Raw genomic sequence first — 24,345 nt, 5'->3', positions numbered from 1 at the left:
TAGCCCCTTTGCGTAGTAATTGAACCTGGTTTCTTTCTTTCTTATCTCTCCTCAGAATTTTCTAAGGGCTTTCACCTGGGCCACCAGAAGAAGGTCAGAGGACAAATCCAAACCCTGGAGTGACCGAATGAGCAAGTCACTCCTCTCTGGGTCTGTTTTCTTATCCATGGCATGAGAGATTTGGTCTGTGTGATCTCTGAAGTCCTACCCAACTCTTAACATTTTGTGGCTCTGAGTACTGAATCAAAAGCCCCTCTTTTCCCAAGCGTTCCATCCTTGGACCAGACCTTTGTCTTCCTTCCTCTTCTCTGTATGCATCTGACTGCTCAGGTCCTTTCTCCTGGCCCCCTTTCTTCCTCAATTCCCTTGAATTCTACTTGCTTTTTAGCCCCCTTGGGCCCTTTCCCCCCCCCCTTATATTTCTGATATTATTGTTGCTATTTATGTATATTTCTGCAGACCCTTCCAGATTACATTCCTGATCTCCAGAACTGCTCCATCTCTGTCTGCCTCCTCTTATCTGCACCCTGGCTCCTAACTGGAGCTATATCCTCGGATTCTTCCCAGGGTCCCCTGGGATCCGCTATCACTGGTCCCTCGGACAGGGGCACTCCTTCTCCGAAGCCGAAGGATCAGGTAGTCAGTGGCTCAGGTGACAAATCTGCTGTCAGGTTACAGATATTGTTTCCTGAAAGGCCGCACTACGGTGTCAGCGGAGCTCGGGCTGCCTGCCGTGCCCTGTCCTCACCTGGCTCTCCCACACAAGGTAAGAATAACCAGAACTCACCTCTAGTACCTGCACTCTTCTGGAAACATGGCTCTGAGCCTCCGGCCCCTGCTGCTGCTGTCCTGTGCAGGTGAGGGGGACAGTGAGCTGGGCTGGGCATGATGCGGATGGTTGCTGGAAAGAGACTTAAGAATGCAGAGATTAACTGGTTAGAGAAAAAAATAAACGAAGGTTAAGAAACCAGGCCAAGACTTAATGTGAGTTGTTGAAAGGGACTCAGCTCACCATCTTTTGCAACTTATCCAGGCAGGGACTGGGCTCCAGGCCAGGGCTGAATTTGGGTCCCAGGCTTTTCCCCCCATGGTGATTTCCGGTTTTTTTCCTTACAGTGACTCTGGTCCCTACTGGGTCTCAGTCCCTGGACTCAGGTCTCTCCCTCCTGAAGTCAGCGCTCTCTGCTCTGGACCAGGCTCCCCAGGGCTCCCTCAGCCATTCACGGTTCTCTGCCTTCTTGGCCAACATTTCTTCTTCCTTTGAGCCTGGGAGAATGGGGGAGGGACCGGTGGGAGAGCCCCCACCTCTCCAGCCCCCTGCCCTCCGGCTCCACGATTTCTTAGTGACACTGAGGGGCAGCCCAGACTGGGAGCCAATGCTAGGGCTGCTAGGGGACGTGCTGGCCCTGCTGGGACAGGAGCAGACCCCCCGGGACTTCCTGGGGCACCAGGCAGGTGTGCTGAGTGGACTTGCAGAGGTGCTGCTGGGAGCCTTAGTTCCCAGGGGACCCCCTACCCCAACCCGGCCCCCCTGCACCCGTGATGGGCCCTCTGACTGTGTTCTGGTGGCTGACTGGTTGCCTTCTCTGCTGCTGCTATTAGAGGGCACGCGCTGGCAGGCCCTCGTGCGGGTACAGCCCAGCATGGACCCTGCCAATGCCACGGGCCTCGATGGGAGGGAGCCAGCCCCCCACCTCTTGCAGGGTCTGCTGGGTTTGCTTGTCCCAGTGGGGGAGCTGGGCTCTGAGGAGGCTCTTTGGGGGGGTCTGCTGCGCACAGTGGGGGCCCCCCTTTATGCTACTTTCCAGGAGGGGCTGCTGCGCATCACTGACTCCCTGCAGGATGAGGTCTTTTCTATTCTGGGGCAGCCAGAGCCTGATGCCAATGGGCAGTGCCAGGGAGGTGAGTGCCACCAGGTCCAGGGCTGGGCTGTGGCAGGGCCAGCAAGGTTGAGACTGGGTTAGTCCTCTTCCTTTCCCTTTCCCTCCTAGGCAACCTTCAGCAGCTGCTCTTGTGGTGAGTAAGGAGAGAGGAGTTCTGAGGGGCAGGGCCTGGGAATGTGGTTTCGTGGTTTGGGAGGGTGACTGTTGGTGGTTGGCGCCCCAGCTTCACCTCCTCCTAGCCATGTGACCTTGGACAGGTTAGAGTATCATTCTATGCCTCAGTTTGCTTGCTCAAGAACTGTGGGTAATGTTAACTGCCTCGGAGTTTTCGCAAGGGATTAAATGAGTTGATACTGTATATGTCAACCACCTAGAAGAAGTGCGTGCATGCCAAGGTGCTTCAGTCACGTCTGACTCTTTGTGACCCTATGGACCATAGCCCACCAGGCTCCTCTGTCCATGGGATTCTCCAGGCAAGGATACTGGAGTGGGTTACCATGCCCTCCTCCAGGAATCTTCCCAACACAGGGATCGAACCGCGTCTCTTATGTCTCCTGCATTGGCAGGCGAGTTCTTTACCATTAGCGCCACCTGGGAAGCCCGTACCTGGCACATAGTGCTTGATAAATGCTAACTAATAAAGATAGAGTATGGGAAGAGAGGACAAGGTTTGATTCCTCAACCCCTTACTGTTTGGGCACAGCAGTACCAGAGCACAGGGGGCCATATTCAGTCGCTGGGCACATGCCCTGATCTGAGGCCAGCCAAAGGTTTTATTTAAGCTACCTAAAAGCGTGTGCAGAAAGGAGAAAGAAGAGGGGCTCTGGCTGGACAACTCCGGGTGACTTTGGTGCCTTGGCGGGACAGATCTCTCTCCCCTCCCCCATCCCAACATTTAAACCAGTAACACTGTCACTCCCAGGGACCTCACTTTTGGAAAAGCCTATGCTTGTCACCCTCCCTGCAGGGCTCTGGGCCAGGGCCAGAAATCTCAAGTGGAGGAAATGCAAACTGAGCAGCTGCTTGCCTGCTTCTCCCTCTGCTCCCAGGGGCATCCGGCACAACCTCTCCTGGGATGTCCGGGCACTGGGCTTTCTGTCTGGATCGCCACCCCCGCCCCCTGCCCTCCTCCACTGCCTGAGCACAGGGGTGCCTCTGCCTAGGACTTCCCAGCCCTCAGCCCACATCAGCCCTCGCCAGCGGCGGGCCATCTCTGTGGAGGCCCTCTGTGAGAACCTCTCAGGCCCGGCACCACCCTACAGCATCTCCAACTTCTCCATCCACTTGCTCTGCCAGCACGCCAAGCCTGTCACCCCGCAGCCCCCTCCCAGCACCGCTGCCATCTGCCAGACAGCTGTGTGGTATGCAGTCTCATGGGCGCCGGGTGCCCAAGGCTGGCTCCAGGCCTGCCACGACCAGTTTCCTGAGCAGTTCCTAGACGCCATCTGTGGCAACCTCTCCTTTTCCACCCTCTCGGGCCCCAACCGCCGCCTGGTAAAGCGGCTCTGTGCCGGCCTGCTCCCACCCCCCACCAGCTGCCCTGAAGGCCTGCCCCCCGTCCCTCTGACCCCAGAGATCTTCTGGGGCTGCTTCTTGGAGAATGAGACTCTGTGGGCCGAGCGGCTTTGTGGGGAGGCGAGTCTGCAGGCTGTGCCCCCCAGCAACCAGGCTTGGGTTCAGCATGTGTGCCAGGGCCCCACCTCGGATGTCACAGCCTTCCCCCCTTGCTACATCGGACCGTGTGGGGAACGCTGCCCAGATGGGGGCAGCTTCCTGCTGATGGTCTGTGCCAATGACACCATGTACGAGGCCCTGGTGCCCTCCTGGCCTTGGCTAGCCGGCCAGTGCCGGATAAGTCGTGGGGGAAATGACACCTGCTTCCTGGAGGGGTTACTGGGCCCTCTTCTGCCCTCTCTGCCACCACTGGGACCGTCCCCACTCTGCCTGGCCCCGGGCCCCTTCCTGCTTGGCATGCTGTCCCAGCTGCCACACTGTCAGTCCTCCGTGCCAGCCCTTGCCCACCCCACACGCCTACACTATCTCCTGCGCCTGCTGACCTTCCTCCTGGGGCCGGGGGCCGGAGGGAATGAGGCCCAGGGAATGCTGGGTCAGGCCCTGATGCTCTCCAGTCTCCCAGACAACTGCTCCTTCTGGGATGCCTTCCGCCCAGAGGGCCGGCGCAGTGTGCTGCGGACGGTCGGGGAGTTCCTGGAACAGGAGGAGCAGCCAACCCCAGGCTTTGACCCCACTGACAGCTCCAGCCCCGCTTTAAGCAAGATGGAGCTTCTGGCCTGCTTCAGCGTGAGTGATTTGCCAAGGTGAAATTTTCCAGAGCAGAGGGAAGGGTCTCCATGGGAATTCTCTACAATCTCACTGAGAGACAGCAGTGCAGTGGTTAAGCGCACAGCTCTGAGTCATCCAAGCTTGTGTTCACATCTTAGTTCTGTGATCAACCCTGGACAAGTTTTCAGCCTCTCTGAACAATACTTTTTTCATTTATAAATGAATGATGGAGGTACTTTACTGACCGTCCAGTGGTTAAGACTCCACACTTCCATTCCAAGGGCACCGGCTCAACCTCTTATTGGGAAACTAAGATCCCACATTCGTGTGGCACGGCCAAAAAAAAAAAAGTCTCAGAAAAAAAAAAAAAAAAAAGAAAAATGGTGGAAAATAATGGTGCCACTCTTTTTAGGGTGGCTGTAAGGGTTACATCAGATGACACCGGCCGTGGGCTTAGTGCTAGTATATGATATACAAACAATATATAATAAATGTTATCTCATTATTCTTCCTGACTCTTTGATTTACCTCCTTTCTGCTTCAGAAAGGAAAGGGATCAAGTTAGAGGGGTCTAATTCTGTCCCTAGAGAGTGAGAATTGGAAACTGGCAAAATATAGGAAGATAAGGCAGAAATGAGAAAAATTCAGGGTGACTGCAGATGAGAAGTTTTAGGTTTGACTATACCACAGGCGTGGTCTTGAGCCAATTTACTTTGATTTTCCTGGGCTTTGTGTTTTCTCTGTAGAGTGAAGGGGCTGGAATATGTGAACACCATCGTTCATTCACTGACTTCCTGTTATATGTAAAGCACTTTGCTAGATGCTGTGGGGAATGTAAAGAATCCTTACTCCATGGTAGGGCCCACCTTTCTCAATTCTCGGGACCAGTGAAATGTAGTAATTTGGTTCATGTGTGTGCGTGGTAAGTCGCTTCAGCCCTGTCTGGCTCTTTTCGACTCTATGGACTGTAGCCCTCCAGGCTCCTCTGTCCATAGGATTCTCCAGGTAAGAATCCTGGAGTGGGTTGCCATGCCCTCCTCCAAATTTGGTTCATATCTCCAAATATTTACTGAGCCAGCTATGGCAAAGGCTATAGAAGAAGTTAGAGAATGTGGTCCCTGACCTAAAGGAGACACACACACAGCTTCAGAAAAAGAACAAGCATCCTAGTGAGTGGACCTGGGGAAGCTGCGGGAGGGACAGAGGGGACAACTCTCCTGGCATCTTGTCTGTCTCCCCACCAGCCTGTCCTGTGGGATCTGCTGCAGAGAGAGAAGAGTGTTTGGGCCCTGCAGATTCTAGTGCAGGTAATAGATGGGGGCAGGGTGTGTGGGCGGGCTGGGTGATCCGTGCCCACTGAGGCCATAACCACCATGACCTCCCGTGCCCAGGCATACCTGCACATGCCGCCAGAAAACCTCCAGCAGCTGGTGCTTTCAGCAGAGAGGGAGGCTGCTCAGGGCTTCCTGACGCTCATGCACCGCTCCTGGGCTCAGCTGCAGGTGGGCATGGAGGGAGAGGGGGACAAGGGTGGCAGGGGAGGTCTAGGCATCAAGAGCACCTGGAACCAGGCAGGCAGCAGGCTTGCTCCAGCGGAAGGAGGGATGCAAGAGGAGCCGGGGCCAGGAGAGTGGGCATCTCCAGAGCTGGCATCTGTTCCTGTGCCCCCACAGGTGCCACCATCTGAGGAGCAGGCCCTGGGTCGCCTGACAGCCTTACTGCTGCAGCGGTACCCACGCCTCACCTCCCAGCTCTTCATTGACCTCTCACCACTCATCCCCTTTTTGGCTGTCTCTGACCTGATGCGCTTCCCACCATCCCTGTTGGCCAATGACAGTGTGTAAGGACTCTGTACTACTCCTCCCGATCATGACAGGGAGGAGCTGTGCTATGCTGGGTCACTCAGTCATGTCCAAGTTTTTGCAACCCCATGGACTTTAAGCCCACCAGGCTCCTCTATCCATGGGGATTCTCCAGGCAAGAATACTGGAGTGGGTTGCCATTCCCTTCTCCAGGAGACCTTCCCAACCCAGAGATTGACCCCAGGTCTCCTGCATTGCAGGCAGATTCTTTATCAGCTGAGCCACCCGGGAAGCCCCAGAACAGTACTTTCTATTAAAACTAGGGAGTCCTTCTTGTCCATGACAGCAGGGCTACACAGAGCCAGGGGACAGGGCGAAGGGGTGAGACCCACTCTCTCCCCAGCCTGGCTGCCATCCGGGATTACAGCCCTGGAATGAGGCCTGAACAGAAAGAGGCTCTGGCAAGGAGACTGCTGGCCCCTGAGCTGTTTGGGGAAGTGCCCGCCTGGCCCCAGGAACTGCTCTGGGCCGCGCTGCCCCTGCTCCCCCATCTCCCTCTGGAGAACTTTCTGCAGCTCAGTCCTCACCAGGTATGAGAACGATTCATTTATTTGACTAGCAAGCTTTCGGCCAGGTGGGATGGCATCAGTGACCTGTTTCCTAGTGACTCCCTCCCCACAAGTGTCCCACAGTGATCCCAACACGAGCTGACCTTCCCCACCCGAGATCCAGGCCCTGGAGGACAGCTGGCCAGCTGCAGGTCTTGGGCCAGGACACGCCCGACATGTGCTGCGCAGCCTGGTGAACCAGAGTGTCCAGGACGGAGAGGAGCAGGTGCGCAGGTGAGTGCCTGTGGGGTCAGAGCGGCGGAGAGGCAGGTGCAGCTGCCAGGACAGGCTGGGGTCCCAGGAGGGAAGGGGCACCAGAGGAGGCGTGGCCCTGGGGCATCACAGGGCCCTGCGAGAGCGGCCTGTTTGTGGCACCCACGTTTCCTAGTTTAGCGGTCAGAGTGCTGCTCCCTGCCACACAGTCCCTGCCTCAGTAGCAGCCTCAGTGACCACGTGAAGGCCAGCTTCGTGCCCTCCTCAGGCTGGGGCCCCTCGCCTGTTTCCTGACCCCTGAGGAGCTGCAGAGCCTGGTTCCCCTGAATGATCCAATGGGGCCGGTAGAACGGGGGCTGCTGGAATGTGCAGCCAACGGGACCCTCAGCCCACAAGGACGGGTGAGCCCCTTGGCCCAGGCCCTTAAGAACTCCAGGCTTCCCGTGGGGGGTGATCTGTGTGGAGGATGTGCCCGGTCACCTCAGCCAAGCTGGAGCATAGTTGGAGCCAACCCTCATCCCACCGCATGCAGCTTCGTTCTTAATCTCCTTACTCCTTAGCCACGCATACCTGCTAGCACCTCTTCCTGACTCTACTCCATCTGGTCCACAACATCTCCAGCATTTCCTATGATGACTTGAGCCCAATCTGCTCCTGTCCTATCCCTGGTTCCAAGCCACAGCCCAGGCCCTGGAATATCCAGATGTGGGATTAGAGCAGAGGCTTTAGGTTCGCCTGTCTTTTCTTTTCAGACCCAAACCTTCTTTGGTTACAGGTAGCCTATGAACTTCTGGGGGTACTGCGCTCATCCGGAGGAGCGGTGCTGAGCCCTCGGGAGCTCCGGGTCTGGGCTCCTCTCTTCCCTCAACTGGGGCTCCGCTTCCTGCAGGAGCTGTCAGAGCCGCAGCTGAGGGCCATGCTTCCCGCCCTGCGAGGAGCCAGGGTCACCCCTGCCCAGGTGGGCCTATCCCACTCCCTGGCTTCCGTCTTCCATCCCTGGCACCTCAGTCAAGACAGTTACATTCAAGGATGCTGTTACCTGCTCCCACCCCACCCACCCCCAAGCCTCCTTTTCCTATGTCCCAAGAACGCCCTCATCCCTCTTCCTCAGATGAGGAAGAGCCCAGAGCCAGGCTGCTGGAGCGGGAGCTGGGAGTCTGGGAGGTCGGGCCCTAGGGACCTGTTCAGGACCCGGCTGCCAGGGCCTCAGCGCTGTTTTTTCCTGTCCCCTCCCGCCTTAGGCTGTCCTGCTGCTTGGACGGCTCCTCCCGAGGCACGATGTGAGTGGCAGCAACTCTTCCGCAAGGCCCGAGCTCTTCGTCCCCCTCCTCCCTCGCTCCCTCTCACCCCTGCTGCCTCTCTCCACAGTGATTGTCCCCTTCCCTGCAGCCTGGCCTGTCTTCTTCAGGCCTCTTGTCTCTCTCGCTCCCCAGCTGTCCTTGGAGGAACTCTGCTCCTTGCACCCTCTGCTTCCAGGCCTCAGCTCCCAGACGCTCCAGGCCATCCCGAGGCGAGTTCTGCTGAGGGCCTGTCCCTGCCTGGCCCCTGAACTGGCGCGCCTCTCAGCCTGCCAGACCGCGGCCCTGCTGCAGACCTTCCGCGTACGCGTACGAGAGCAGCAGGGAGACAGCCGACCAGGGAGGAGGGCTCTGGTTGGGAGGGGTCACCTTCCCTATGGCCAGGGAAGGACCCCCAAACCTCCCCACTTTTTACACGCACATACACAGCCAATTCTCATGCAGGTGAAAGATGGTGTTAAAAATACAGGTGCAGCAGGAGCCGGTTCAGCTGTGTGCATCCCCGGACAGGTACGTGTGTGTGTGGTTTCTGCCAACTAAGCTCCTCTCCCCATCCCAGGGCTATCTCACACAGCTGGCACTGCCTCCCGTTCTCCCCCTGCAAGTGGCCCGAGTGTCTACATTAGCTCTGTGTCCCCTAAGACCTTAGCAGCTCTCCCAGTCCCAACGCAGGATGGCATAATGTCCTAGAACGTCAAAGCCCCGAGGGTCTGAGGAATCCTCCAGGGCAGTCACCCTCCTTTCAAACAAAGAGACCGAGGCTCAGAGCGACTAAGGGAGTTTAGTCCGTCAGGTGCCTAGACGGCAGGGACCCTTGGCCACAGCCGCGAGGCCTCTAGAGTGTGCCCTGCTAGGCTGGCACCTGCCACTCCACCCTTCTCCTAGTTTCCGGTCCCTTCCTGCCGCCGTAGATCCCCTTCTTCCCTGAGGCCTGAGTCCAGACGCTCTCACCTATCACCACACTGCTGCACTTTACCCCTCCGACAGCCTATCCCCACCATCTGGCCAGACTGCCTGCTGCCCCTGCTCCCACTAAAGCTGCTACAGCTGGACTCTGCTGCTCTGCTGGCAGACCGAAGGCGCTATCGGGAGCTGCCCTGGTCTGAGCAGCAGGTGATTCTTCCCACTAGCCTAGAACTCCCTTATCTCAACATTTTCCACCTCCTTTACCCATCCCTCAGCCCTAGATTGGGCACCTTACTCCCAGCAGCCCTTAGGATGCTTTTCCCTCCTCCCCTTTCCCCCCATTTGCCTCTCTTTCCCAGGGAGTGGGCACTGGGGAGAGTAGGAGGCTGGTGGGGCCCACAGGGTGAAGTGGCAGCCCTGGGTCCAAGGCATCCTAGGTTCCTGGGCAATATCTCTGCTGGGAAGCGGCTCTTCTTTCTTTCTCTTGTAGGCACAGTTTCTCTGGGAGAAGATGCAAGTGCCCACTAACCTGACCCTCAGGAATCTGCAGTGAGTAACTTGTAATGAGCTGTGAGTTTAATTCAACTAACATTTTTTTGAGCACTTACGGTGTGCCAGGCACCATGTGATATCCGGGGGTGGGGGTGGGAGGTGTATGAGGATCAGTGACCTGTAGGTCAGCCTGTGGGTCTTCTCCTGGTTCCTCTTCTCCTGACCCTCCTGCCCTTCTAGAGCACAGCATCCATCCTGAGTGGATCTCAGGGATTTTGAGAAGACTCAGATTCAGGTCCTAGCCCTGTCTCCTCTTCGTGATCTTGAGCAAGATGTTCAACCTCTCTAAGCCTCATTTTCCCCTTCTTTAGAATAAGTATTGAAATGGTACCTACCTCATAGGTAGTTGTAAAGATTAAACAAGATAAGGCATATAAGGTACCTAACACAGTGCCTGGCCCAGTGTAAGCTTCTGATAGATATTTGCTGATTAACCCCTCAGAGCCACTGACCAAGCAGGAATTAACAGGAGCAAGGATCACCTTACCTCCACCCCCCAGCTAAAAACCCATGGGCTTCTGAAGATGTGGTTCTAGCCTCAGTTGACCACATTTCTAGTAGGATGATATTGGACTGTCACTCGATAAACAATAATGGTGTGGGAGACCAATGAGAATATCTATGGGAAAGATATTTCTCAAACTGCAAATTACCGTAAATGAGCATCTGTCCTTGTGTTGAGAATGTTGATATAAGGAGCAGACAGGCTGTGGCATGTGTTGAATGAGCATGTGCCTACTCACACACCTCCAGGGCTCTGGGTACACTGGCAGGGGGCATGTCCTGTGAGTTTCTGCAGCAGATCAACTGGATGGCAGACTTCCTTGAAGTGGTACACATGATCTATCAACTGCCCACTGGGGTCCGAGGGAGCCTGGTGAGACGGGTGCTTGGGCATTAGTGGGAGCAGGGAGGCAGGAACCCCGGGTAGAGAACCGAGGCTCACTGTTCACCTCTGTCCTGAACCTGCCTCCCTACTCTGCCCCACAGAGGACCTGTATCTGGGCAGAGCTACAGAGGAGGATGGCAATGCCAGAGCCAGAGCTGCCAACCCTCGGGCCAGAGCTGAGTGGGCTGGACACCAAGATCCTCCTGGACTTACCGTAAGGCTACAACTGGAGATACTGGATTCTCAGAAGGCTCAGCCTGGGGTGGAAGATCTGCCCTTGGGAAACACCACAGAGGTGGTGCTTTTCTGTCTGGTTGTTCCCATCAGTTACAGCCTAAAGTGAAGGATGCTGTTCAAAGTTGCTCTAGGTGTTGACTGGCTCCCCCAACAAGACCCCCAAAATGGGGCAGCTGAAGGTGGCAATATTGTGACGTGACCTGCCAAGCAGTCTTAATATAACCTAGGCCCTATTAATAGTGGTAGAATATGTAAAATGAGGGAAGTGAGAGTTCCCTGGTGGCTTAGTGGTTAGGATTCTGGGCTTCTATTGCCGTGGCCTGGGTTCAGTCCTCGTTTGGGGAAATGAGATCCCACAAGCTGTGTGGGGTAGCCCAAAAAAGTAATTAAAATTAAATATATAAAATGAGGGAAGCAATGGTCAATCCTGCCCCCACAGGACTGTGGTCTCCTTAGGGCACTGTGTTCTCAGTATGTTCAGAGGAGTAAATAAAGGGAAAATGAATGAAGCATGTGAGAAAAAGTGAAAGTGAAAGTGAAGTCGCTCAGTCGTGTCTGACTCTGTGGCTCCATGGACTATAGCCTGCAGGCTCCTCCGAAACATGTGATAAATGTGTTCAAATACCCCAGGAGCCATCAAATAGAAAATAGATCGGCATGTTTCTGAATGACCCCATTGGGCGGGACTAGCACCAGTGAATGAAAATCAGAGTTTTGCACAATATGAGGAAGATTGTGGTGGTGAGTTCTGGTCATTGAGCTAGTCAAGCCTAGTCTGGATGGCCCCGCAGCAAGAAGGTTACAGAGCAGACTGAAGTATGGGTGAGGAGAGAGATGACTGATGAACCCAAAGTGAAAGTGAAACTGAAGTCGCTCAGTCATGTCCGACTCTTTGCTACCCGTGGACTGTAGCCCACCAAGCTCCTTCGTCCATGGGATTCTCCAGGCAAGAATACTGGAGTGGGTTGCCATTTCCTTCTCCAAGGCTCCTCCTAAACTAGAGACTTGGAGTTTATGAGTATCTAACTCACAGGCTTTTTTCCCCCATATCGTCTCCATCCCCATCCCATTGCCAACTGAACTGTAAATCAGAGAAGGAAAAGGCTGACTCCAGTCAGTCTTTCTGGGAAGAAGCTGACCCTATCCTTACATTTTTAAAGGTCTTTCCACAGATTTGGGCTTTTGTACTACTTGGCCCAGTTCCAGACTTGGCAACCTTAGGTAGAGTATAGAGTATCACTCTGATTTTTCTGCAAAAAGGCTTTTTAAATATGCCATTCAAATCTGTCTGTGAAAGAGAGATGAGGAAATTACCTCTTGGTGGTGATGGTGGTTTAGTCAATAAGTCATGTCCGACTCTTGTGACCCCATGGACTGTATAGCCTGCCAGGCTCCTTTGTCCATTGGATTCTCCAGGCAAGAGTACTGGAGTGGGTTGCCATTTCCTTCTCTAAAATACCTCTTACCCCCAGGTTTTGCTATGAAAATCAAATGAGATAACACCTAAAAGAACTTTGGTGCATGAGTGCTAAGTCACTTCAGTCATGTCTGACTCTTTGCAACCCTGTGGGCTGTAGCCTGCCAGACTCCTCTGTCCATGAAATTCTCCAGGCAAGAATGCTGAAATGGGTTGCCATGCCCTCCTCCCAGGTCAATTGTATAGTACTATACAAATCAGAGGGGACCTTCTCACAATAAATAGAGGAAGGGTGATCCTGTGGGAAATAGGAATTGAGAGCAAGACCCCTCTCTGTGAATCTGTTTTAATTTTTTATTTTATTTATTTATTTTAAATTAAGGAAAATTTTTTTTCACTGTGCTGGGTCCTCATTTCAGCTCGTGGCCTGTGGGATCTTAGTTCCCTGACCAGGGATTGAACCCCTGCGTTGGAAGGTGGATTCTTCTTTTCTAATTAATTAATTAATTTGGCTGTGTCGGTTCTTAGTTGCAGCACTCAAGATCTTCACTGGGTCGAGTGGAATCTTCCTTTGTGGTGCACGGACTCTCTAGTTGTGACTCTCAGGCTCCAGAGCACACGAGCTCAGTAGTTGCCCTGTGGCATTATCTTAGTTCCTCAATCAGAGATCACACTCACGTCCCCTGCGTCACAAGGTGGATTCTTAACCACTGGACCACCAGGAAAGTCCATATGAACCTATTTTTTAATCCATAAAATGGGGGAGGGGATTTAATGATATTTAACATCTGGGCTTTTTTATTCTATTAGATGAGGTAGGATTGTTCGTCATTCTTCTCAAGAAGACTAGAAATAGGTCTCTCCCATTGTTCTCTCCCTGTAAGCACTGAGGTGGAAATTGGATCTGGGTCTGTTAAATGTCAGTTCCTATCCAGGGCCACAGGGTTTGGTCTGGTGTTACCTCTTGTCTGGGGAATGGGGCATTCTGTGGTTCCCTTCTCAGCTTGGCTCAGTTCCAAGTCCTCCTGTTGTCAAATTCCTACAGAGTCAAGCTTATGGATAGACTGTCCAATGAGTCCATCATGTTAGTGGTGGAACTGGTACGAGGCGCTCCAGAGCAGCTGCTGGCCCTGACCCCACTCCACCGGGCAGCCCTGGCAGAGCGGGCACTACAAAAGCTGGTAAGAGTCCCCCCACCAGACTCAGAACAGTGGCCTGGGCCTTTGTCACCACTCAGACAATGCTCTGTCTTCTAGGCCCAGACTCAAATGTTTGCTGCAGGGCCCTAGGTCTGCCTTTGGGTTCCATTCATTGATGGTCTGCTTCATGTTTCTTGTCCACATCCCTTGGAGTATTAAAAATTCCTTAGTCCACCTCCCAATCTTTCCACCCGCTCCTGTTTGGGCTCATAGTTTAGAGAAGTGGACAGTGGCAATAAGCTTCATAGGATCTTGGATCAGGGGCTAGAGGGAGACCACGTCTTTGTGTCTTGATCAAAGAGACTGGTCCTCTGAGTCAGAGGTGTGTCGTCCCAAGGTCTGATCCCCCTCCAGGCCCCAAAGGAGACAACAGTGTCAAGGGAAGTGCTGGAGACCTTGGGGCCCCTGGTTGGATTCCTGGGCATAGAGAGCACACGGCGGATCCCCCTGCAGATCCTGCTGGCCCACCTCAGTCAGCTGCAAGGCTTCTGCCTCGGAGGGCCGTTTGCCACAGAGCTGGGACGGCTGCTGCTGCAGGAGCCTGTTCTTGGGTATGGGCCTCCGGGAAGTCCAGATTCTAACTCGTCCTCACCCACCCTCTCAGCCACCCTCCTCAGTGGCAGCCCATTCAGTATGCCAGAAGCCCTTGGAGCCCTGAGTCCCCTGTCTCAGCGGGTCTTTCCTCTTCCTCACAGCCCATTCAGCATCCTGATCTTCTTTCTGTCCCTCAGGAAACCGGAGTTATGGAGCCAGGATGAAGTCGAGCAAGCAGGACGCCTAGTATTCACTCTGTCTCCTGAGGCTATTTCCTTGATCCCCAGGGTGAGGTGAAGGAGCACAGGAGGGAGTGAGAGCAGAGAGGGGACTGGGGAGCTAGTTCAGAGGGGCGCTAAGGCCAAGGAAGTTGAAGGCAAAGGATGTGAAGCCCAAATCTGGGGGAGGAAGCTGAAGAGAGACAGGATTTCGGAATTACAGCTGTAGCAGCTGCTCCTGATGTGCCTGGCTCTGCCCACCCTCCCTCCACCTTCTCTTCCAGGAGGCCTTGGGCCCAGAGACCCTGGAGAGACTCCTCGAGAAACAGCAGAGCTGGGATCAGAGCAGAGCTGGACAGCTGTGTGCGGGGCCACGGCTCGCTCCCAAGAAAGCAGCGCTGGTAGCTGGGCTTGTGCGGCCTGCTGCAGAGAACCTCCCAGGTGAGACGGCCCGGATGCCCATACTTCCAGCAAGGGGTACAGGAAGAAGTATTCAACCACGCAGGGGTACAGAAAGTATTCAACCACGCAATCAGACTGCTTTCAGCAGATTTGTACAGCGTCACTCCAGGCTGGGGTTTTCTAATCTATAAAGCCCAGAGCAGTGAGGGATGATCTTCAAGGGCTCTTCCAGTTGTAGGGTTCTATACCTCTGTGAATTTATCACTCATTAAGTTTTTAGCCCAGGACTCCCCTTTCCCTGCTCTCTTAGCCCTGTTAACAGCTGACCCAGCTCTAGGCTTGGATAAGTGTGGCGCTCTCTGCTGGGAAGATGCTTAGGATGGAGGAAGGTGACACTGTGGGGCTAGGAACCTGGGTTTCAACCTAGATCAGCCACTCAGTCCCTGGGCAAGCCCTTCCATCTATACAATGAGGGGCTCTTCCTCCCCAGTCACCCGTTCTAATATCTTTGAGTCCTACGAACCTCACACTACAGTAATCCCTTGAGCCATACTGCCCATATTAGCCTGTCCTTTAAAGGTTGGATGGGTCGTTCCATCTACAGATATCTCTCTGGGATTTTTTTTTTTTTGAGAGGAGGCCCCCAGCCACCATGGCCCCCACCCTTCATGCCCCTGGCCCTGACCACTGGCATGCTTTAGTACTTCACTGACCGCCTGACCCTGCCTTCCTCCTTCAGAACCTGTGCCAAACTGTGCAGATGTACGAGGGACATTCCCATCAGCCTGGTCTGCAACCCAGATCGCAGAGATGGAGCTCTTGGACTTTGAGGACTGCCTCGCACTATTTGCAGGAGACCCAGGACTTGGGCCTGAGGAACTCCGGGCAGCAATGGGCAAGGCAAAACAGGTTAGTGATGGAGAGTCCAGTCAGGGTTGGAGATTGAACACAGGAAGCTGGTTGGGTGTGGTATGGGACACATGGAAACGGATAGCTGCATGAGAGAGGGGGGACATAGGACATAAAAGAATGAAAAAAGTTTTGGATCCTGAGTAGGAAGTCAGAGGGGATGGATACTGAGGACAGGAAGCTAGTGAAATGGTTAGAGGGACCAGAAGTTACCAATATTAGCAGGTATCAAAATCATCTGGGGAAAAAATTATTTAAAAAAGAATCATCTGGGGAGCAGGTGTTTGAAATGCTTGAGGATCCCGTTGTAGACTTACTGAAGAAAGGTTCTCTGAGGATCAGGTCTGGGCATCTGTATCTTGCCCCTGCTACCCCCACCCCATGTCTGGTGCACATTGGATCTCATAGACTAGAATCTGCTATTCTTTCCTACTGAGACTCTAGAGTCTTTCAATAACACCTTAGTCAGAGGGACCTTCATCCTATCCTCTCATTTTATGGTTGAAGAAACTAAAGACCCAGAGAAAGCAAGGGATTTGCTTCGAGTTACACAGTTCAGGTCGGAGGCAAGACTGACCCTCGTCATTCTGACTCCTAATTCCGTGCTATTCCCATTCACACCATTCCTCTCTTTCTCCAGTTGTGGGGTCCCCCCCGGGGATTCCGTCCTGAGCAGATCCTGCAGCTGGGTCGGCTTTTAATAGGTCTAGGAGAACGGGAACTCCAGGAGCTGAGCCTGGTGGACTGGGGTGTGCTGAGCACCCTGGGGCAGATAGATGGCTGGAGCTCCAGCCAGGTAACATCTTCCTCCTCTCTACCACCTTCCGAATGCCTCCAGGCCATCTAACTCCCAAGGAATTTGTCTTGTGACCATACCTGGCCATGCTTTCTATCTTTTCTTAATACTCCATACTAGTAGGAAGTTAGAGCAGTGATTTATTCACTGAGGCCCTGGACACATAATACTTCCTCCTGCCTCCTTTCCCTTTGGCCTCCTATTTTCCTATCCTCTTTTTTTGATCCTCAAACTTCCCCATGGTTGTTGGCTCTCTGGGCTACCCTGGTGGCTCAGATGGTGAAGAATCTGCTTGCAGTGCAGGAGACCTGGGTTCAATCCCTGGGTTGGGAAGATCCCCTGGAGAAGGAAATGGCAACCCACTCCAGTATTCTTGCCTGGAGAATCCCCATGGACAGAGAAGCCTGGAGGGCTACAGTCTGTGGGGTTGCAGAGTCAGACACGAGTGGGCGACTAAGCACAGCACAGCGCTGGCTCTTCAGGTCTTACTAATAGAAAAACCCGGTAGCGCTTGTCCCTTCCCTAAGCAGCTAGTTCCCCATCCATGAATTCCTCATGACTTTTCTCCTTATCCTGTGATCTCCACCCCGACTCCAGCTCCGGGTGGTGGTCTCCAGTTTCCTGCGGCAGAGTGGTCGACACGTGAGCCGCCTGGATTTCCTCCACCTGACTGCACTGGGCTACACAGTCTGTGGACTTCGGCCTGAGGAGCTACAGCATATCAGCAGTTGGGAGTTTAGGTCACACGTAGAGGAGGGTGTGGGCTGTGGTCCTGTGGGGAAGGTGGGCTCACAGGGGAAGGATCATGCGGGAGTGACCCTGTGGAGGAAGCAATCTTGCTTAAAGTCATTGCTACCGCCAACTCATGACCATGGACCCTGTCACTGGGGCTGAATCCTCCTCCCTTCTCTTCCCACTCTTCCACAGCCAAGCAGCTCTCTTCCTGGGCCACCTGCATCTCCCATGTTCTGAAGAGCAGCTGGAGGTTCTGGCCCAGCTCCTGGTGCTGCCTGGTGGCTTTGGCCCAGTCAGTAACTGGGGGCCCGAGATCTTCACTGAAATTGGCACAATAGCAGGTATAGGGAGACTGGGCCACTGCTGGGGCTGGGTGTCAGGGGCCAGTTTCCATGTCGTGAATTGACTGGGTGGAGGACTTCTCTGAAATCTTAAGGTGGGAGTCTAAGGCACCTAGATAAGAGGTTAGAGACATACTGGGGAAGGTCTGAGGAAGAGTATTTTGGGAGTAGTTAGAGAAGGCCAGGGTAGGATAACATCTGGAGGCCCATCCCACTTGCCTTGACAGCTGGAATCCCAGACCTGGCTCTCTCCGCACTGCTGCGAGGACAGATCCAGGGCCTTACCCCTCTGGCCATTTCTGTCATCCCTGCTCCTAAATTTGCTGTAAGCACTGCTGGGATGGGGTCTGAGTGACCACAGAAGAGGGCCAGAAAGGATGCCCTAATGCCTGCTCCCATCCCCAGGTGGTGTTCAGCCCCACCCAGCTATCTAGTCTCACCAGTGTTCAGGCCGTGGCTGTCACTCCCGAGCAGATGGCCTTTCTGAGTCCCGAGCAGCGACGAGCAGTTGCATGGGCCCAGTATGAGGGGATGGAGAGCCTGGAGCAGGAAGGTGAGTCCCTAACTGCACAAACTGACTCCCGAACTCCTGGCCCGGAATCAGAGCCCTAACTCAGGGAGATCTGAGAGTGAAGGGCTCTAGAGGCAAATAGTCTCCAAGTATCAGTGGCTCCTGGGGAACAGAGTTGTGATATTCCTTCCATTCTCTGTCTCATTACAGGTCGAAGCACAGCCTGGGGTCTCCAGGACTGGTCACAACCCTCCTGGGCCCTGGCATTGACCATCTGCTTCCTTGGCAATCTGCTATGAGCCTGTCTCTGCAGTTAAAGAGATTTGTTGGGAAAAACATTTGAAGTAAAATGACTAAAGTGCAAATGGAAGTGCAATTTAATTATCCTAGGAAGCTGATGGAATATGGGTAGAATGTTAATGCTTTCCACCCACCTGAGAATCAGTGTTCCTGGCATGCCATATCTGGAGTCTCTTTTCATCATAAATAATCCCATTGCCTTTTTTTTTTTCTCCTGGAAGCTAGTTCCTCCCCATCCCACCATTAGAAATAACACAGACAACTGAAGCATAGCATGGAGCCTTTACTAGGACAGGGGGGTGTGGGTTGATGGTGGCACCCAGGGCAAGGAGAAGGGGCTGCCACTGGAATGGCAGAGGTCCTGGGAGCCATCCGCTGGGGACGGGAGTTAATGCTTGTTGGGGAGAGGTGGAGGGATGCGGATATCCTGGCCTCTCTCCAGACGCCGTTCACAGTCAATCAGGTAGTTTACTCCATCGATGACCAGCTGCACCAGCTCCACCTGGATGATACAGACCCTTGATCTCTGCTTCCCACAACCTGACTCTCTTTAGCACTGATTTGCCTGCTCTGGGAACTCATTGCCAGTTTTCCCCTAGTCAACCTGAGTTTCATTTCAGATTCTGTTACATTCTCGAGGCTCACTCCTTGTCAAATCACCGCCCCCCGCCCCCCCCCCCGACAGACCTATCCATAATCCCTGAGAATCTCACCTCTGACTTGCCCAGTCGGTCCAAATTAGAGATATCAAAGACACTGCCTGTGGCAGCTGTGTCTACTCCTCCAGTTCCACGTTTTTGGAGTCTAAGGTTCTCGAGGATCTTTGGGAAGCGGCTATCCTAGAGGGGAGATAGAGATTTGGGGCCAGGGTCAATAGAGGCTGAGATTGGTCCTCCTGGAAAGAGCCCTGAAGCTGCCCAGAGCTCTTTCCCTTGACTCTTGAGCTACAATGCCTGCTCCTTCCCAAAGCACACACTCCCTCTCCCACCCCACATGGCCACTTCCTCCCTCACACTCCTCTCTAGCCCCACAACTCCTTTACTTTGCTCAGCAGGGGCAGTTTGATGTGCACTCCTGCACGAAGTCCGGTGCCCAGGTTAGACGGACAGGTCAAGATGTATCCCAGACGCTCATTCCACATGAACTCCCAGCCACGCTCCTGGATCAGCCGCTCCACCTGCGTGCACAAAGCCGTTAGTGACATGTCAGAGCTGTGCAAACCCTCCCTTAGCTGGACCCATAGGAGCTCTAGAAATATGTCTAAAACCAAAGATTTGGGATGTGAAAGAATGACACTGCTTTTTTTTTTTTTTTTTTGGTGGAAATGGCTCATTATTATCATGCATAAAAGATATTTTTGATGTTGCAAGCCCATCATGATGAGATTGTGCAAAAATATCCTGTGTGGAAGAAGAGAAACTTCAGGGAATGATGTGCTAAGGATGATCTGGGGAGATGAACGGAGGTGGTAAACTGAACTGAGAAAGGATTGATTATTCAGGGAGTTCTGCATGCATTGACATCTTTACTTTGCTAATGAGCTAGAGCTTGGAAGAATTCTTTCAGCCAGAAAATGAGGGTGTAGGCTTTGCAACAGGAAGAGGCAAGAGAGCCTGTTAGCTGTGGAAAAAGAGAAAGCAGAAAGGTGAAAATGGAGAAGAGCTGGACTCATACTTGTGGAGGGTGGGGGAGGAGTGTGGGAAGCGTGTTCTTGTTCCACTTAAACATCCCAATCATGAAGATGACTACTAGAGTTGAAGAGACTGGAGACCTGCCAGGGTAATGTTCGTGAAGACCACTACATAACCTAAGGGGGACCCTGTTCATAGTTCAGAAAGAACCATGGCATGGGGGATGTTATAATGCTGAACAAGAGGAAATCCTTCCATCTAGAATAACAACAACAGCTAACACTTGTGAACTTTTACTACGGGCCACACGCTTTATATGCGTTATCTCACTTAATTCCCACCACTGAAATGTAGGAAGTCTTCTTACCCCAGTTTTACAGATGAGAATACTAAGACATATAAAAAGTACTTCCCTACTTCCACTTCAATGGGTCAAAGATATGTTACTAAAGTCAAGATATGTTACCCATTACCTGCTAAAAATAATAGGAACCTCCCAGCAAAGATTCTAAAAGAAGGAGAATTCTTTCCCTTTACAAGTCCAAAACAGAACTGTATATATGAGGCCATACAATAAGGATTGGATTCATGGAAATTTCCAATCTAGACTCAAATATGGAGACCTAATTCCTATAGGACTGAGGATTCAGTTCAACCCCTTATGTAGAGCCACACCGTCTGGAACTTAAACCATTCCATCTTCCACCTTCTGTTTTCCCTCCCATTCAGCTTAAAATCTAGACACGCTACTTTAGTAAGAACGACAGAATCTAGAGTAAAGGCCTACCTTGGCTCAGAAATGGGTGGTTACATGAGAATCATGAACATACCAACCCCTCACTCCCTATATCTGTCCAAGCTTAAACCTTCCCCTTATATCTGCACATTCCACAACATAGCCCCCAGGCACTGACTCACTGTCTCAATTCCTTCTTTGCATTATTTGGCAACTGCTTTATTTACTTCCTTAGATTCCTGACATTCTCTCTTCCTATTCTTAGGATGACCATATCCCCAGGTTTATGTATACCTGGTCCGTATATACCAGGACCATATACCCTGGACAGTTCTGATTTATACCTATTGTCCTACTAGAGTGATTGGTGGTAATCTCTTTCACTATGCAAAGTGTCCTGGGTTGGTTGATAAATTATATCCTCCATCTACATAGTCTAGTTTCTTCCTTAAGTCCTCCCACCTAGTTCCCTTATACATTCTTCTCCAACCTCTTTGAGGCCTCGGCAGAATCTTTCAAACACTTTCTTCATGTTGCCACCCTTCTCCATGGAGATGACCCGTGTATGATCCTCCTCATTCACCCAGATCAAGAAGCTCTTTTCATTGTTGTGCCTGAAGGCAGGAGAGAGACAGGGACTGGAATTAAGAGGCAGGGCAAGGGAGAGATAGAGAAAAAAGGGGCATTTATAGGAGCCTGGGGTAAGCTAAGCCTCATACCAGATTCCACGTGCATCCGGCCAGTCTCGAGCCATTCCTGCTGCGGTCAATAATGGGGATACAGGCTTATCAAACAGGAAGTGGTCCTGAGGAGGGTTAAAGGGACTAGGGTTAAGAATCAATACAGTAGCCCCCGGGCTTCTCAGAGCCCATCTACCTCATCTGGCCCAGCCTCCTTTGATTCTCTTGTCTTTCCATCTGCCCCTCCTGCCCAGCTCCCTCTCAAAGCCTCTCACATCAATTAGCTGCTGCTGCTCAGCCTCTGTCATCTCACTGAGCCGATAGTAGCGTCCAGCCAGGTCACCCTTCAGGCCACTTAGCGCATCCACGACGACACGTTCCACTTCTCGTCGCTCTGCCCGAGTACAGGCTGGAGGCAGGCTGAGTCCCCGGATACTTCGACCAGTTCTGACTCTCGAGGACAATACATACCTCTCATCAAAGTAGCCAGAACGGATCTGGGGAATAGTAGAAATTAAGGTAAGTCACAGAAACAAAGTGGAGGGGAGCTGAGGGCCTTAGGAAGGAGAGACCATAAGGACTAGAGGAGTCTTCATTGCCTGCACTGGAAGGACAGCCCATTGGGCAAGCACGCCAACTGAAGGGGCATTCATTGTGAACCCTCCCCCACACTGCCCATCTTGGGGTGTGGCTGTTCTCAACGCCCGCTCTTCTCCACAGCGGCTGCTCCTTAACATACAAATCTTTCCCCACACTGAGACGTGAAAGCTCAGCAGTATAATGACTATGAGTCAGGGAATAATTATGGTTGAAGGGACCAGAAAAAACAGTGTGTTGTACAAAAGGCAATGCAAATCAGAAGTGGGATATTTGACCTACCTTGCTGGCATCCAGGTCGGTGGTATGTTTCATCGTTCGGGGGTCATACCCATTGTGTCGCTCTTGGATCACAGGGTCAAACAGCTCAGCAAATACCTGCGGGGGAGTTGAGAGGGAGAAGGTGGTTAAGGAGAGAGAACTCCTTCCCAAGCTTTCGTTGTGGATTGATTTCACCGGGTCGGAAACCACGAGTATGGATGGTCCAGTCTTAAGGGAAAGTGAGGGGCTTCGGGGGAAGGAACTGGGATTGCTGGGAATATGAACAGGATTTTACCGGGAAACTCTGGGGCCCCCTACCTCATAGGTCTCCTCATCACCAGCTACCATGCCCACAGTCTTGATGAAGGGGTGGCCAGGGTTGTCCACGCCAGTCTGGATACACTGATCTAGCGTCCAGCCAGTGGGTGTGGTCTTGTCGCAGAGCCGGGCATAGACTGCTGGGGTCAGGTGACTGGCCATGCAGTTGTTGTGCTTTCGGAGGTCTGGGTACTCAGCACTAGGGAGGGGGTACCCAGTAACCATGGAGGGAGGGCACAGGGGCCCTGGACACAGTGCACTCAGCTAGGAGCATGCTTGGCTTTGCTCCTTGGGAGGAGGGGAGGCTAGAGCGGGACTAAACCTTGGTAATCTCATTAGGGACTTTCAGGATCTATTCTTTCCCAAGAGTTCTAGCTTCCTCTGGCTGGAGGCTCAGTTCTCCCATATCTGCTCGGTTCTTTTCTCCCATGGAAGCAGCATTAGGAATGGGGGAGGGGAAAGACTAAGGAGGGGAATTCAGGAAACCGGAGAGAACAGCAGGAAAGGGAGATGGAGGAGAGCAGAAAGGATAGTTCCTGGTCTCTCAATTAGGAATTTGAGCAGAGTAGGTGCAGCCAGAACTCGCAGAGCCAGAGCTGGCCTTGGGGGCGGGAACTGCGGATTCCAAGTCCCCAGGAATGCTTTCACCTAATGCTTTTGGCCTCCCCCCACCGCCACCCCAGTGAGGTTTCCAGACTGCACAGCGCCCCACTCCAGAACCTTTCGTGATTATACCCCTTCTCTATTGCCCAGATTCTCATCTCCACCCCTATCACCACCTGCCTGACCTTCCCCCCTCCCCCCGTCCCCCGGAGCGCCTGAGACACTGATACCTCGGGGGATACAGCCTCCTTCGTTCACTGGCGGCTCGAACAGGTTCCGATCGGAGCAGAAACCCAGCGGCGAGAGACCCAGCTCCAGCCAAAGCCAGGAGCCTGAGCCCGGGGCGGGCAGACAGCAGACGAGAGAAGGGACCAGCCATGGCTTGAGGGTCTGCCTACGGAATCTCAGGGCAGGAGCTGCTGGCTGAGGGCAGGAGCCGCGAGGAGGGGGGCGATGCAGACAGGCTGAGAGCCGGAGCTGAGTGCGAGGCTGGAGCCGAAATGGGAGCTGGAGTGGAGGCTGGAGCGGGAGTGAAAGCCGGTGCCGATCAGACTGCAGGAGAGGCGCAATGAGCTAGCGGCAGGCGGGCGCAGGAGAAGGCAGCGCTGCAGTCTCCAGGGGTGGGGCTCGTGCAGGCCCCGCCTTCCCGCCCGCCACCGCGCTAGGTGTGCGGGGGCAGAGGTAGGCACCACCCCCCCTCCTGCAGGTAGATTAGGGAGACTGGCGATTTGCAGCCTTAGGCCCGGGAATGGGCCCACCTGAGGTGAGGCCGCCCAGATTTCAGCACCAAGTGGAGGACAGCACCCAAGGGGACCGGCGAAACCCTAACACCCTTCCCCTAAGCCTCTCGGTTTCATCGGAATCCTCCGTTCGTCGCCCCGTTGGGTGGAAGAGGGGGACATTGCCCAACCTGCTCTCGTGTTTTTTCGGCCTGCCCCTGCAACCTGTCTCCCCAGGGGAGGTGGCCTCGGGGAACCCGAGGCATAAACAGACACCAGGGGAAGACACACAGAGAAAGCACACCGGCAGACACTGAGAAAGACAGCCTGCTGGCTCAAGGTCACCCCTTCCTTAGAACCAGGAAGAGCACCAAGGCTCCTCCCTGTCACACCTGTGCCAGTCTCCTTACAAGGTTATGGAAAGATTCCCTGAGAGACATCGGGGAAACACCAACTCTTACTCCAGCTGTGCTGTTTTCCCCGCCCCCACCCCACCTTGCCCCCAAGTCTGAAGCCCTGCTGTGTCCTTCCTCCACGTCTCGGGATCCCCCACTTTTCCCCCCTCCTCCATCCTCCTCTCCATCTCTTACTTCACCTTTGATCTCTTCTCAGAGAATTTTCCAGGCTGGGACCTATTTGCTGATCACAGGACTCCCTCTGAGTATTCTCCGCAGGCTTGCCTACCTCCTGTTTGTGCTGGGCGTGGGGCTGGAGTTGGGCAGGGAGTTTTGTTTCCTCCTCCTCCTTCTCCCCTCCTCTCTGTAGCT

The 24,345-nt window shown here is 53.5% G+C and overlaps 2 protein-coding genes across 3 annotated transcripts; one reads left to right on the top strand and one right to left on the bottom strand.

The window, feature by feature from the left end:
• Positions 1-814: 814 nt before the first annotated feature.
• Positions 815-18,032, top strand: STRC (stereocilin). Its single transcript, XM_068991245.1, has 29 exons — positions 815-857; positions 1,117-1,902; positions 1,992-2,016; positions 2,933-4,184; positions 5,411-5,473; positions 5,558-5,668; positions 5,840-6,006; positions 6,372-6,558; positions 6,695-6,810; positions 7,058-7,190; positions 7,565-7,747; positions 8,031-8,069; positions 8,223-8,390; positions 8,532-8,597; positions 9,075-9,200; positions 9,484-9,542; positions 10,299-10,422; positions 10,536-10,648; positions 13,134-13,269; positions 13,642-13,838; positions 14,019-14,109; positions 14,324-14,480; positions 15,181-15,350; positions 15,991-16,146; positions 16,744-16,886; positions 17,074-17,222; positions 17,450-17,547; positions 17,628-17,775; positions 17,944-18,032. Exons 1-29 carry the CDS (start codon positions 815-817, stop codon positions 18,030-18,032), a joined length of 5,295 nt encoding a protein of 1,764 aa, XP_068847346.1.
• Positions 18,033-18,421: 389 nt separating this feature from the next.
• On the bottom strand, positions 18,422-23,238 carry CKMT1A (creatine kinase, mitochondrial 1A). Of its 2 annotated transcripts, none has more exons than XM_068991259.1 (9): positions 23,082-23,238; positions 22,257-22,501; positions 21,960-22,055; positions 21,356-21,577; positions 21,120-21,205; positions 20,891-21,014; positions 19,076-19,210; positions 18,747-18,872; positions 18,422-18,535 (listed from the first exon to the last, which is right to left on the bottom strand). In XM_068991259.1, exons 1-9 carry the CDS (start codon positions 23,236-23,238, stop codon positions 18,422-18,424), a joined length of 1,305 nt encoding a protein of 434 aa, XP_068847360.1. The 2 variants fall into 2 exon arrangements, with proteins under 2 accessions (XP_068847360.1, XP_068847361.1); XM_068991260.1 differs by having other exon boundaries at positions 22,257-22,455; positions 23,090-23,238.
• Between the last annotated feature and the right edge of the window lie 1,107 nt (positions 23,239-24,345).

The sequence above is a fragment of the Capricornis sumatraensis genome, chromosome 19 (assembly GCF_032405125.1).
Source record: "Capricornis sumatraensis isolate serow.1 chromosome 19, serow.2, whole genome shotgun sequence".
Taxonomy (NCBI): Eukaryota; Metazoa; Chordata; class Mammalia; order Artiodactyla; family Bovidae; genus Capricornis; species Capricornis sumatraensis.
The sequence above is the reverse complement of the archived record's forward strand: the minus strand, read 5'-3'. Positions and strand labels throughout refer to the sequence as shown.

What these genes read in the sequence shown, in the direction of transcription:
- STRC (XM_068991245.1), top strand. Translation starts at nt 815, where the DNA reads ATGGCTCTGAGCCTCCGGCCCCTGCTGCTGCTGTCCTGTGCAG. An exon ending in TGCCCTGGTCTGAGCAGCAG is followed by an intron (nt 9,201 to 9,483) that starts GTGATTCTTCCC and finishes TTTCTCTTGTAG; the next exon opens with GCACAGTTTCTCTGGGAGAA. An exon ending in TCCCTGCTCCTAAATTTGCT is followed by an intron (nt 17,548 to 17,627) that starts GTAAGCACTGCT and finishes TCCCATCCCCAG; the next exon opens with GTGGTGTTCAGCCCCACCCA.
- CKMT1A (XM_068991259.1), bottom strand. Translation starts at nt 23,238, where the DNA reads ATGGCTGGTCCCTTCTCTCGTCTGCTGTCTGCCCGCCCCGGGCTCAGG. An exon ending in GTGATGAGGAGACCTATGAG is followed by an intron (nt 22,056 to 22,256) that starts GTAGGGGGCCCC and finishes ACTCCCCCGCAG; the next exon opens with GTATTTGCTGAGCTGTTTGA. An exon ending in AACTGCCCCTGCTGAGCAAA is followed by an intron (nt 18,873 to 19,075) that starts GTAAAGGAGTTG and finishes TCTCCCCTCTAG; the next exon opens with GATAGCCGCTTCCCAAAGAT.